The 12,655-nt window shown below is 55.8% G+C and overlaps 2 protein-coding genes across 3 annotated transcripts; both read right to left on the bottom strand.

Annotated features, from left to right (window-relative positions):
• Positions 1-171: 171 nt before the first annotated feature.
• On the bottom strand, positions 172-3,631 carry LOC116781478 (hydrocephalus-inducing protein homolog). Of its 2 annotated transcripts, none has more exons than XM_032677159.1 (6): positions 3,474-3,631; positions 2,846-3,013; positions 2,379-2,552; positions 1,156-1,280; positions 580-712; positions 172-286 (listed from the first exon to the last, which is right to left on the bottom strand). In XM_032677159.1, the coding sequence occupies exons 1-5, from the start codon at positions 3,532-3,534 to the stop codon at positions 590-592; spliced, it is 651 nt and encodes a 216-aa protein (XP_032533050.1). In that variant the 5' UTR covers positions 3,535-3,631; the 3' UTR covers positions 172-286; positions 580-589. The 2 variants fall into 2 exon arrangements, with proteins under 2 accessions (XP_032533050.1, XP_032533051.1); XM_032677160.1 differs by having other exon boundaries at positions 2,846-3,010.
• A 1,619-nt stretch (positions 3,632-5,250) lies between these two features.
• LOC116781507 (hydrocephalus-inducing protein homolog) lies at positions 5,251-12,376 on the bottom strand. The gene is made up of 10 exons (XM_032677175.1): positions 12,273-12,376; positions 11,492-11,798; positions 10,497-10,634; positions 9,287-9,464; positions 8,632-8,762; positions 7,839-7,972; positions 6,799-6,935; positions 6,042-6,163; positions 5,762-5,954; positions 5,251-5,362 (listed from the first exon to the last, which is right to left on the bottom strand). Exons 1-9 carry the CDS (start codon positions 12,374-12,376, stop codon positions 5,835-5,837), a joined length of 1,371 nt encoding a protein of 456 aa, XP_032533066.1. The 3' UTR covers positions 5,251-5,362; positions 5,762-5,834.
• Positions 12,377-12,655: the final 279 nt, after the last annotated feature.

Below are 12,655 nucleotides of genomic sequence, written 5' to 3'. Positions count from 1 at the left end.
ACAAGCTCTGCTGCAAACCCAGATACAGACAGCTAAGGTTGAGGGCTTGAGAGAGATTTGAGAGGGGTGGAGATATCTCACCTTTCTGCTGTTTTTTAGCTGCCCTCCTCTCTCTTGCAGCTATCTGCCTGCCTTTCCAAAACTCAGAATCCTGGAAGATGTTCACAATGCGGATATGAGGGCGATTGCTGACAGCTTTGAGCACGCACAGGAGAGAAGATGCCAGGCTGCTCGCAAAGAGGGTCTCCAGGCCATCAAACACCACTCCCTTGTAGCAGTCACTCAGCTGCCAGGAGAGACAAACAGGAACAGCGAGTCAGCCATCGCACACGTTGGGCTCGCAGCGGGTCAGTAAATGCAGATGTCTCAGGACACCAGCCGCTGTCATTCCCAGTGCATTAGCTACGACCGGCTTGGATCTGCCAACTTAGGGCATCTGCACCTTCCCCCAAGGATCCCTGCATGCGGCACAGGATCCTCCAGCAGCAGGCACAGACCTCCTCCTCCTCCTCTCCGAGCTGTACCTCACTGCCTGTCTCTCTGGAGCAGGAACGTCTCCGTTTCCCCCACGCCACGTACCTGCAGCCGTTCAGAGATGATTTCCACCAACAATTCCTCGGGCAGCACACAGCTCCAACACTTCCTCTTTTTCTCCTTTCTCCCCGTCCTGGTGAGGATGCTCAGTCGCTGTGGCGCAGGAAACGGCTGCCATCTGCAATGTGGAACAGGGTATGGAAAATAAACCCCTGCAGAAAGCCCTGGACAGTTCCCAGTGCTGGGCTCGCATCTGGGCTTCCTCGCTAGCGGAGACAAGGGCAACCCTGCAGTGCAGGCCCTGGAGGGCCCGTCCCTTGGCCAGCAGAGACCCAAGCTTGCAAGCCCCTGGCACAGCCTCCCACAGCTTTGCTCGCCGCCTGCAGCCAAGTCAGCCAGGAAGGCACTTTGCCAACACACCATTAAGAACCAATGGTGCTTTTCTGCCAGAGCACATTCCCGCCCCAAGCCATGCCCAGCTGGCTCTTGGCACTATAGACCCTGCACCAGGCCCTTGGTGACACGGAGCCTCCACTGTAAGCAGCCCCTTCCCATCTCAACGGCAACAGGAAGGTCCCAGTGCAGATCATGTTTCACCTTGGAGGGCACTGAAAATCTTGCCTGGGGTTTGTCGGATGCCTTATCCTTGGTTGATGAAGCGCTCCGGTGTCCAGCACTGAGGGTCTTCTGGTTGGCTTTGTCCCCAGGGCTGGGCTCAGTTTTCTTGGCCTCAGCACCCTTTTTACCTGCAGAGGGGACAGATGGCTCAGCAGGGCTGTGAGGAGCGAGCAGGCACCTTCCACCCCAATGGGCACAGCCTTGCCCCCTGGAAGGGACATGGCACTTGTCCCCCAGCCTGCTGGGCACTAGCAGCACTGCTTCCCAGAAGCAGCTCCTTCCCTGCTTATCAGCAGGACACAGCACACCAGCCCAGACTGAATTTTAAAGCCAGCTCTAGGCCCCTCCTAACAAACATGCACACAGGTGACACTGCTAGCACAGTAGTTCCCCTACGGATGAAGCCAAAGATTCACCCTCCAGGACCATTGTTTCCATACCTTGCACCCCTCCTGCATTTTCACACGGAGACTGTAACATGCAGCCCTGCCCCAGCTGCATCACCCATCTCTGCTGGAGCTAAATCCTCCGGGTGGGAAAACCCCAGCTGGGATCCACACCCTTCTTCCTTCCACCAGCTCTGAACCCAACCAGGTTCAAAGCGGAGCAGTGCAAAACTTCTCCCCACACTGAGTAGGTCTGCCCTCACCCTGCAGAGCTCAGGGCACCAACTGCCCAGTAAAGTTTCCTGAAAGTCTCCAGTCTGATCTGGAGAACAGCACAGCGTGCACAAGCTGCATGACCCAACAGTGGGCATAGGAAAATCTCTGGAGAAAAGAGCTCATCTACAGCATGTTTCTCATTGGAAACTCCTCTAGGAGCTTATTCTTCCCTTCCTCTCACGTTTGCAAAGCCACACTCATAGTTGTCTTGTGCTTAATGAACCACTTCAGAGGGCTTTTTCCTTCTGAAGGTGGGCAATGGTTCTGCCTGCTGCCCATGAGCAGCAAGCTGGATTCAGCTTTGAGGAAATATAAAAAATTCAGAGAAAGAGACAGGTGTGCTTCGCCACCCCTAGAAAAAGGAATACGTGCCAAGAATGGCAGTAAAAGCGCCCCTGTCGGAGCCCTTCAAATCAAGCTTTCTGTTTTCAAACTAGCCAGAGATGCACAGCACCCATGTTCCCTAAGAGACCCGCGGGCTGCCAAACCATTTCTCTGAGCAAGCAGAAGTGGACGGTCGTGGTGGTTTCCTAAGCATGCTCTGGGTGCAGCGTTTCTCCTTACCCAGCATCTGTTCCCTCACGGCTCTTCGCTGACGGGCAGCCTCGACGCACAGCTCCCGGGCCCGGCGCCCCGCCGAGCTGCGCTCGTCCGACATGGCTTTTGTCACCACCTCGTCCAGGGACAAGCAGGCGGCACCGTAATACTTGGACAGGGCGGCCGCCACCCTTGTCTTTCCTGAGAGAGAGAGGAAGACTGCTTGGTGACACCTGCACATGAGGCATTTTCAGGGACAGGCTCTGGAAAACTCACAAACGGGTTTCAAGGACGGTGGGAAAGCAAGTGCCCTTCTAGGGGGAGACCACGAGGGAGGCAGCTTGAGCATGGTTATGAGCACTGAACTCCAGCCCCAGGTGGATCATCTCCACCTCGTATTCAGCTGAGGACTTTGTCTCAGGCACCACGGTCCACCAGGATGCATTTCTCCTGCTTCCCCCTCTCCTTGCAGCCCAGGGCTGTGGCTCCCGAACCTGTCCGGGGTGTCCCATAGATGATGATGGCAATCCCTCTGGGCATTTGGGCTTTGAGCTCTTCTAAAACAGGATTGGTGTCGAGGTAGCGCCGGACGGCCTGATGGATGGGCCTGTCACACTCGTCCACCACGTCCTTCAACAACCTGATGCTCTCTTGAAGTGCTGCTGTGCAGAACCAGTAGAAAAGTCAGCCTCCTGCCTACCTTGGATCCTGATCATCCTCCCCATCCCCTCAGATCCCAGGAAAGGAGACGGCTGAAAGCAATGTGAGCTTGTGCTTTTGTTGCTGGGAAGGAGCAAATATAAAAGAGCCAGTGATATTAGACCTGGTCCTACTGGCTGAAGAGCTCATCTGATGCTACTCTTTGTGGCTAAGGGACGCAAGGGGATATCCTGAATATTTCCCCAGTCTGTGGCAGGCAGATAGGAGCTGGCTTTGGCTACACTCCAGGTTGGCAGAGGATGCCACAACCCTTCACCCAGGAATTCCTCCACCAGGCAGGAGATCAGATGGCTGCTAAAAGCATGGGCTTTGCATGGAGAACAAGGTGATGGAGAGCTCAGGGTGCGTGGGCTGGGCTCTCTGCTATGTCCACAGTCAGAACAGCCAATGCCAAACCCTTACCATTGTCCTGCCCTGATTCTTCCTTGCGCTTGGACATAATCTCTTGACCCAGAGGCTCCATCTTCTTCCATTTTTCATATATTCCAGCACCTCTGGGGGCAGCTTCTCACCCACAGCACGTGGAGGCATCACCACGGCCGTCCGGTCTCCAAACTCCTGCAGCGTCCGCAGGATCTGTGCACGGGGGGAAGAGAAACCATCCACAAGATTCCTTTATCAACCTCCATCATACCAACAGACTCAGCCCATCTTCTCCCTCCTTCCTTCCTCCCAACAACACAGGCTATCCAAGCCCCTCCACAGACTGCCAGCAGGGATGGCTCACCTCCAAGTGCCACCAGGCTTTGCCCTGGGGATTGCCTCCATCTCCCTGGCACAAGCCTGGGAAGGCTGGAGTGCTGCAGAGCTTGGCGAGCACACACATGGGGAGCAGACCTTCCCTCTCACCTTCTCCTCCTCACGGTACTCCTCGTCAAACTCCAGGGAGTAAAATTCAGTGGGGAACTGGCAGGGGTTCTTCACCACCACTGTCCTCTCCAGCTCAGGGCTGCACGGCAGCACCGCTCCCAGCTTGATCTCCGTGGGGCTGAACTCCAGCTGTGGCTCCAGACCCTGTCCTGAGATGTGCAGCACGAGCAGCTGGCTGTTCCCACAAATGTTGATCTTCAGCTCGGTTTTGTAGGACTTCTGAAAAGAGAAAGGTGCTGAAAACTTGTCCATGAAGTCCTAAGTCACAGGACCCCAAATACAAGCCTTGCCCAAAGGTCAGGGGTGTTTATCAGTCCCTCCAGGGGGAATGGAAACCCAGATCTTTACTTACGGTAGGGGCTACAGCATCTGTGTCCTTGGCTCTGAGTAACTGGGACAAATCCTGGTGTGCAGTGTAACTGGGTATCTGGGTATGAAATGGATGTAAAATGGATTATCAGATGTTCTCCCCTAGTCATGGAGGAGCACACGAGAAGGGCCCTCAGTCCTGGCACTGCTGCATCAGGCAAACACCAGCTCCATGAGAGAGGCAGATGAGCTCTGGCTGGCTAGAAATAAAGGTCGTCTTCTCTGCTCAGTGTTTGGTTCTGGTCAAAGCCTGACACAAGATGGTTGGTTACATCTCTCGAGCAATGAAAAGGTCCCTGGGACTGTTCTTGGGCAAGGAAGCACTTGTGTCCATCCTGTTACACCCTGTCAGTTTCCAAGTCCCAGTGGCCACACGCAAAGGGCTTTTGGGAATGCTGCATCCTTGAAGTCGACTCCCCAGCTGCACGGCAATGTGCAGGCAGGCTGGGCCAGAGCCCCAGGGACTGCTGGCAGCACACCACTACAGGTGACTGTCCTGCCGTGCCCAGGAAGGTGTCTGGTGGCTGTTTTGTCTGTTGGTGCCAGCAGCAGGATGAGCCAGCGTTGGCCCTTCCAGGTTGATGCCCTGTGCCTGTGCCAGCTGCTCTGCACCCAGCGTCGCAGGCTGCAAATACAACCAGGCAAGGGGGAGGATGAGGGGAATCGGGCAGATCTCCCCCATGGGCAGAGAGGCAGCCACGGCACAGAGGCCCTGATGTTCCCTGTGGGGCTTTCAAGGCGCCTCTCAGAAGGGTGTGCTGCATGGGAAACTGAGGCCCAGTGAGTGCAGGGTTTCCAGAAAGCTGCCCGTGGAGGAAGAGCTCATCTGCCACTCCCTGTGTTGGGCTCTCCTTACCACCCTGCCCTGACAGAGCTCCTGGGGCGACAGCTGCCAATCTCACCTCTTCCAGGGGGGAAAACTGGATCTGCAGGTCACACCACTCTCTACCATAGAGGGTTCCCTCCCGGGCCTTCCACTGAAAGACACGGGAATCATCCTTCACAGCCTGGAGCTCCTTCTGATGCACGGCCGGTGTCACACGTTTGTCCACCTGAGCACAGAAACCAGTCATGTGAGGTCTCCTCGGTCTGAGAGGACAGAGCCTCGGTTCCTGGAGTGCTCTGAGATCCTGTCCCGGTGCTGAGAGCACCCACAGCAAACCCAGCGTGGCCCCCACGGTCTAGAACTGGAGGGACAACCTGCAGGCAGGGCAAGCAGATGGGGAGCCACCGTCCTGTCCTCAGAGGAGGAGGAGGAGGAATGGGTGAGGATGGCAGAGAAGCAAAGCACCAGCCAATGGAACAGGTCCAGGCAAAGCAGCCTTGATCTGGACCCTCAAAAGCTTCCTCAAACACGCTGTAGCCCAAGTGCTCAGGCAGCCACAGGCACAGAAAAGGCAGGAGGTGCAAAGAAAACCCAGCGTTCCGTGTTACATTTCCCTGTGCTTTACCTTCTTGGCAGGTTTGTTGACAGTGAGGAACCATTCACAGGGCGCGCTGAACCGGTTGTAAAGCCGGACTCTTTCACTCCAGCACTGCCCAACCTGGACATGGGGGAACTGGAGTCTGTTCCTGGAGAGGCTGAGCAGCAGCTGAATCACAGTGGCACGGAGGCAGATGTGACAGCGTGGGGCCTTTCTCTACCTGGAGAAGGACAGAGAGTTCAGCTGAGAGTCCAGCTGACACGTGCTGCTGTGCCCAGCCTGCTGCCTGCCCCAAGAGCTGCGGTACCTTGATGGGCAGGAGCACATCCACCTTTCCCACGGGCAGGTTGGCACTTGCAAAGTTCACTTGAAACCGTTTGCTGGTGCCGTAGATCAGGAACTCCACGGGCTCCAGGTATATGCTGAAACCTTGAACAGATGAAAACAAAGCAGCTGAGATACACAAGCAACACGAAATGTGTCATAAGCACGTTAAGGCCATACGAGAGCCCTGCTGGGAGCCCTGGGAAAAACCCACGCTGTGCTGTTCCCAGGACAGAAACTTAGAGGAGACACCTGAGCAGCCCTCAGACACAGCGAGCCACTCTGTGATGGAAGTGCAGATTTGCCTCCAGGCCTCTTGTGGAAGCCTACTTTGATCCACCAGAGGATCAAACAGGCTGTTTCCTCAATAAAGGCTGAACACAAGAGCTGTGAGAGTGTGAACTCCAGACAAAGCACTTTCCAACCACAACAGATCCCATCTGTTTGCAACATTCCCAGGGTGCCCAAAGAAACTTGATGCCAATGGGAACCAAAGGCAGAAGATGCTGGCAGGTGAGGAGGGTAATCAGCCCATCAGGCCCCTGCAGGGAAGCGTCAGGGCAGTCCCAGGCAGGCCAGGTCCCTGGGCACGGCTGGCCAGGAGAATTCTGGCCCTGAAGCTCCCAGCAGGGCCACTGGGAGGAAGAAGCTCAAAAAACCTCCCCATGTGCAGTGGCTTAAGCCAATCTGTCTGAGACAGCTCCTTGCAGCCCACGGGAAGCCTCTCCAGCACTGGTTACCTGTGTCACCCAGGGCACGTTCATCGGCCCGGACGGCCACTGGGTCCCTCCAGGTGTTGGTGATCTTCACAGTGCAGCTTTTACTGTAACCCTGAACAACAGTGCCCATGTCCAGGATGTACTCGGGCAGCTCAACTCTGGAAGGAGAAGTAAGGACAGTCCTTAAACAACAGCATGGCCACACGTTCAGGTGGATGGAAGATTCAAATAAAGTGCATATTTCTGTACTCACTGCTGTAAAAACTCAACTCAAGCCTACAAAACCCAAGGCCTGACCACCTGGCAAAGACTTTGGGAAGTTATGGGGAGTGCAGGTCTTAGGTTTCATCAGCTTCCAACAGGACCCGAAAATAAAATTAGTTTTCAATGGACTCTGGTCACAGCTCCTCTGCTACAAAAAGCCTGTGTAGGTAAATCCACTGGACCTCCAGTGGTCTCAGTGAAAACGCTTCTCCTGGTGCACAGCCCAAGCCTGAAATAAGAGCCTTGGAATAAGATTTGCACAGGAAAACTTCATTGCTCTGCAACCAGGTCACATGAAGGATCTGTTTTGCAAAGCATCTTCTTCCTGAACTGGAGCCTCCCATGCCCAGGCAGCATCATGGAGGAGCAAAGGGAAGGACCAAGTTACCCAGATAAGCCCTGCCAGCCCACCAGCATCAAAGCCACCTTTTGCTTAGGGGGCTCTGTCAGTCAGAACCAAGAGAACAGCTTGGAGTTCTCTTTCGGAGCTGGTCAGCAGGGACAGTGTCTGTGCTGTCTGGAAGGGCTTGATGGTCTGCCCTGGGCCCTCTCAGCTCTAAGAACAGGACCTTGCACCTGTGGGGAGCTGAGCAGCTCCAAAGCTCAGCGCGGCGCTGGGGAAGGGAGGACAGTCAGCTGCTCACGAGCTATTACTACCACAGCTACTGGGATCAGACCCAATCTGAAGTGCCCACTGTTCCCAGCTCTGCATGCACAAGGAGCTCTCAGGAGCAGGGGACACTGCTGGCTGTTGCCCTCAGGGCACCTGCAGAGAGGGAACAGGAGTCCCTACTCACTTGACAAGCTTCTGAGGAATGCTCTTGTCAAAGACAGTGTCCTCTGGGGGGCGGGAGATGAGGACTGGCTGCAGCTCCAGAGCATTCTCCTTTATCAGCATCTGCTCCATCTCCATCCTCAGCCAAGTGTTTGCCTGAGGGAAGGGAAGGCAGTGGCTGGTTAGCAAAGGCCCTTCCCAAGGCCCAGGCTTGCATCTGAAAGAGGATCCCACCCTGCTCTTGTTGAGAGGAGGAATGGGGTCCTCCTGTCTGGCTGCTCAGTGTCCGTGACACATTCTGCTCTCCTAACCAGGACCTTCTCTCCAGGGAAATAACTGCAGCATCTGTGCCTTCCCACCCACTGCTAGAAAAGCTGATCTGGCCAGACAGACAAGCCAGCAACCTTCCAGAGCTTCAGGTCCCCAACCAGTGCCAAAGCAGCTTGGACAAAAGCTGCCTAGAAAAGGGAACCCCAATCAAGCTGGTGCCTCTTGGAGTTGAGCACTGCCAGCACAGTCCCAGGGCACAGTCAGGCTGCTGTTCCTAAGGTCTGTGAACCTGCTAGGGCTTGATTTGGGAGCAACAAACTCCCCAGCAAGGGGAGTAGCCAGGAAGCTTGGTACATCTCCAGGAGAGACCACGACCAGAGGTGGGGCACCGCTGAGCTGATGAATGTTTGTGCTCAGGTGTGGGCAGGGAGGTGCCAAGTGCCAGCAGGGCACTGAGAAGCTGTTGTGGGGTGTTGTGGGGTGCCAGGGCCTCAAGTGACATGGGGAGGGTGGCACGTGCCAAATGGGACTGCAGCTGTTCCCACCACAATGCCAGGGCCCTTCGCGTGTCGCTTCCTGATTCGAGCCTTCCTCCAAACACGTGCTTTCTTGTCCTGCTTGTCTTTTTTCAGCTTTTCTTTTGCCTGTTTCAATAGCCTCTCGTATTTTTCACTTCCTGAAGGAAGAAAACATTCACAAATAGAAGCGTGGGTGCAGTGCCAATGCCATTGAAGCTGAGAAGTCCCACTCCCCCAAATGCTGGTCTCTCTCAGAAACAACCCATCAATGGAAAGCCATCTCTGGAAAGTGGATGCTGCTGCTCATCTCTGAATCCTCATGTTCACTCCCACCCATCTTCCTCCCCACAGAGGAGCATCTCATCCCCTGCAGTGTCATGCAAATCCAACCCTGCCAAAAGCCCTGCCAGTCTCTCTTACAGCTTTCCCAAGCTTTTCTGTCTAGCCATCTTTCCAGGCCTCTGACAGAAGTGCTGGCAAGAGCTGCAGGATGGTTACTTGGACAAAGCCTACATGTGCTTGTCTGCTCGAGACTCAGGAAGCAACCAGAGGCGTGAGTGTTGGTCTGGCAGCCCTGCAACCTCCAGGCTTGGTGGAGATGGGTGTGAGCTGCCCTCTGGGCATTACGGCCGGGAAAAACCCCAGTGGGGACTTTGCTGGGGAGCAGACGGGCAGTGCTCACCTTTGATGCTCCAGGGCAGGTCCAGACAGATCCCGGCAAAGACTGCCTCTCCTTTCAGGGAGATTTCTGCCGGTTTCAGGTGACCCACTTGAACCTGGAACGTCCTGCAGAAGACTCCTGGCATTCCTGGCAGGTAATAGAGCTTCAGCACTTGCTCCTTGCCAGGTTCAATGGAAGCCTGCAAGGGACAGGAGAAGAGGGAGGCAATGCATCAAAGAGGGTGTGATGGAGGAAGGCTCAGGCCACAGACAGGCTGAGAAGAGAAGACAGTTTCTCTCTGGAAAAAAATGTCAGACCACATCACCTTCTAACTTCCTCGTGCCCAAAAGCTCGAGCCTCCAAGGCGAGGGTGCAGAGGGTGCAGTGTGTCCTTCCCAGGGCTCCTAAGGCTGCACCCCCAGCAGAGCCTGCCCTGTGCTCAGCGTGAGCACGGCTCTGCTGCTAACGGGGTTTGCCCTGTGCCAGCGAGAGCCAGGCTGAACAGGTAAAAGCTCTTTTGCCACCACTGGGGAAGAGGAGTGAAGTGCCCACGCTCTCAGCAGGGCCAGCAGCTCCTGTCACCCCTTGTAGGAGACAGGCAGGAAGAAATGGGAATGCCAATCGGCTTCCTCTTCCCATGGCAAAGAGGGACAAAGACAGGAACACTGCTTCACCTCAAAGACATCCAGGCAGCACTGAGAAGCTGGGACAGTGGTGGGATGCTCCAAATTCCTCTCTTGGCTCTTCCAACCCCACTCCTCCCTGGCCCCCTCACTGCCCCACAAAGCTGCTCCAGAGCAGCACAGCTGGAGGGAGGGAAGGACCAGCACAGGGGTTGCGACACTTTCTGGCAGAGGAGCTTCCAACCCAAGCAAGGAATATGTAAGTGCTGCTTAGTCCTGTCTGATCCCACAGCTGGGGTAAGGTGACCCTCAGAAGAGCCTCAGTGCCAGCACAGCCACAGAGCTCAGCAGTCGGGGGCCAAGGAGTGACCAAAGTGCTCGTGCCTCCTGCCAGTGGCTGCCCTGGGATGGCAGAGCCACTTGCCAGCCAAGGCCACGGGGCAGTCTGTCAGGATGGCACTTGCTTGACCTTCTCTGCCCCCAGCAGCAATTGCTTACAGCCCTGTCTCCCATGGCTGGGTTTGGTTTTGTTTTCCCCCCTTTTTTCTCTTTAACCCTCTCCTTGGCCACCTGACACAGGGCTGGGGTCAGTCAGTTGTGCCACTCACTGTGTTGGGCAGGACCACGAGCACACCAGGCAGAGGCTTGTCTGCAGTGCCAGAGCTGGGGCTCTGTACCACGTAGGCGAATCCGACCTTCCCATCGTTCCGCAGGGTGACCTTGGCTCTGGTGACTTGGTTAAAGAGCTGAAGAGAGGACAGAGGAGTGGGAAGTTACAGACGCAGGCCTGCTGCTGGGAATCCCCTTCCTCTTTCATGGGGTTGAAAGCAGACACACCACAGGAGCAGGGACCGGGAACAAGCTACGGGCACTTGGGAACGTGGGGAACCCCCAGGCACAGGGACCTGCACAGGAACAGAGTTCTGGCAGCACGCAGAGGGACAGGAACAACCATGGGAGGGCCAGTAAGAAATGAAGCAGGGGACACGGGCCCTCTGCACTCTGAGGGGTCACCAACAGCCAGGAGAAACCAAGGAGGTGGCATCGAGGCATTCCAGAAGAAAAGGCTCCTGCATGCAAGTATTGGCAAGCAACACACCAGCAAAAAGGGAGACAGATGGGACACCAAGACAGGGACAGCAGCTGGAAAAACCTGTGGACTTTTAACTGAGAAGTAGGAAAGTGGGAATTATTCTGGGACATTCTCTCCAACTGCAGTGACTGGAAGGCCAACCGGGTTATTTTGTGGATTAAGCAAGAGCATTAAACAAGAGCATCTCGTTGGAGCTCAGGCTTTAGGAGTGGATCAGCAGAGGGATGTCTCAGGGACATGTCCCTCTGGACATCCCCACTGGGATCCTGCTTGCTCCAGGAGGCAGCATTAGGTACCCTGAAGAGAAGGAATTCCCAACGTTTTGGAGGGGGGTGGAGACGGCCATTGCAAAGCAGTCTGGAGGCCAGACATATCCCTCCAAGGTTGTACTTCCAAGCCCCAGAGCCAAGAAAGGAGCTGGGAAGGGGAGGGAGCCCTGGGCCGGGCTGGGCAGCAACCTGCTGGTGATGGTCCCAAGGCAGCAGCTCTGCCAGGAGAAGGGGGTGGTACCTGCAGCCCGCAGTCGATCTCCTCGGCGCTCAGGTGGTAGGTGAGGACCGAAGTCTCCCCCCTCAGCTCCACCTCGTAGGTCAGGCCTCCCTCCACCCGGCACAGCGCCGTGACATGGGCGATGATGTTGGCGTGACCAAAGAAGATGAAGGGCACCTGCTGGCTCTTGCCCGGCTGCAGCACACCGGACACCGGCTGGACATCGAAAACCTGCAGGAGGGGAGGAGGGATCGAGTCGTTGAGCGTGGAAATGGGTGCAGAAGAGCAGCCGTGGCCTGGAGCGAAGTACAACCGTAGCTGGAGGGGCCTATTCCTCAAACACCAGCCAGAAGCATCCTAATCTCATCCTGCCTCCATGCCACTGACCAGTGGGAATGCAGAGAAAGCAGCAAGGAGCAGAGAGCAGTTTCTCTGCTTGCAGAGAGGACCCATCCCAAAGCAGAGGGGCCAAAGGGCTGTGAAAGTGCCTCCACCAGCACTGTGGAGGTGGGACTAGGAGCCCTTCACCAAGGTGCTCACTGCCTCAGGCCACAGAGGTCTGAGAAAGCAGATTTTCCCACCAGCTTTCCTTCCCAGAGGAAACCAGTAGGGGGACCACAGCAGCACCAAACTCGTGGAAAACGCCTATTCCCTGAGCATCCAGCCTGACCACGGCTGGTCAGTGTTATTTCCACAAGGGAAAGTCAAAAGCAGTTTGTCAGATGCCAGGCAAACAGCTTTGGTCTTTGCAAAGCACAAACAGGACACCAGAGCTTCCAGGAGAGGGCAAAGGTGCACATACCCTGTTGGGTACTCCTTGCTGTCGCAGTCTGTTTGGCAGCAGGGGATGGTGGCCCCACTCTGGCCACAGATGCAGCAGCTCTGGAAAGAGCGGAGCAGCCCCATCAGCAGCAGCCTCAGGGCCTCCTCCTTGTCCCAGAGCTGCTTGGAAGGGCTGGGCTTTCTTGCTTGGGGTCTGGGCTGAGCTCCAGTAAACCTTGCCTGGCCCAAATCTCCCTGCTCTTGTGAGAGCAGGCTCTCACCTGCTGAGTCGCCCAGGAGACTATATCTTGGATATCCCTCGGGAGAAAAGCCCTGAGTCCTCCTCAATGATCCGGGTGGTGAGGAAGGTGGCTGGTAAAAAACTGCAGGAAAAATGACACTTATCAGGAGAGAGTGGCAGGG

The sequence above is a fragment of the Chiroxiphia lanceolata genome (assembly GCF_009829145.1).
Source record: "Chiroxiphia lanceolata isolate bChiLan1 chromosome W unlocalized genomic scaffold, bChiLan1.pri scaffold_48_arrow_ctg1, whole genome shotgun sequence".
NCBI lineage: Eukaryota > Metazoa > Chordata > Aves > Passeriformes > Pipridae > Chiroxiphia > Chiroxiphia lanceolata.
The sequence above is the reverse complement of the archived record's forward strand: the minus strand, read 5'-3'. Positions and strand labels throughout refer to the sequence as shown.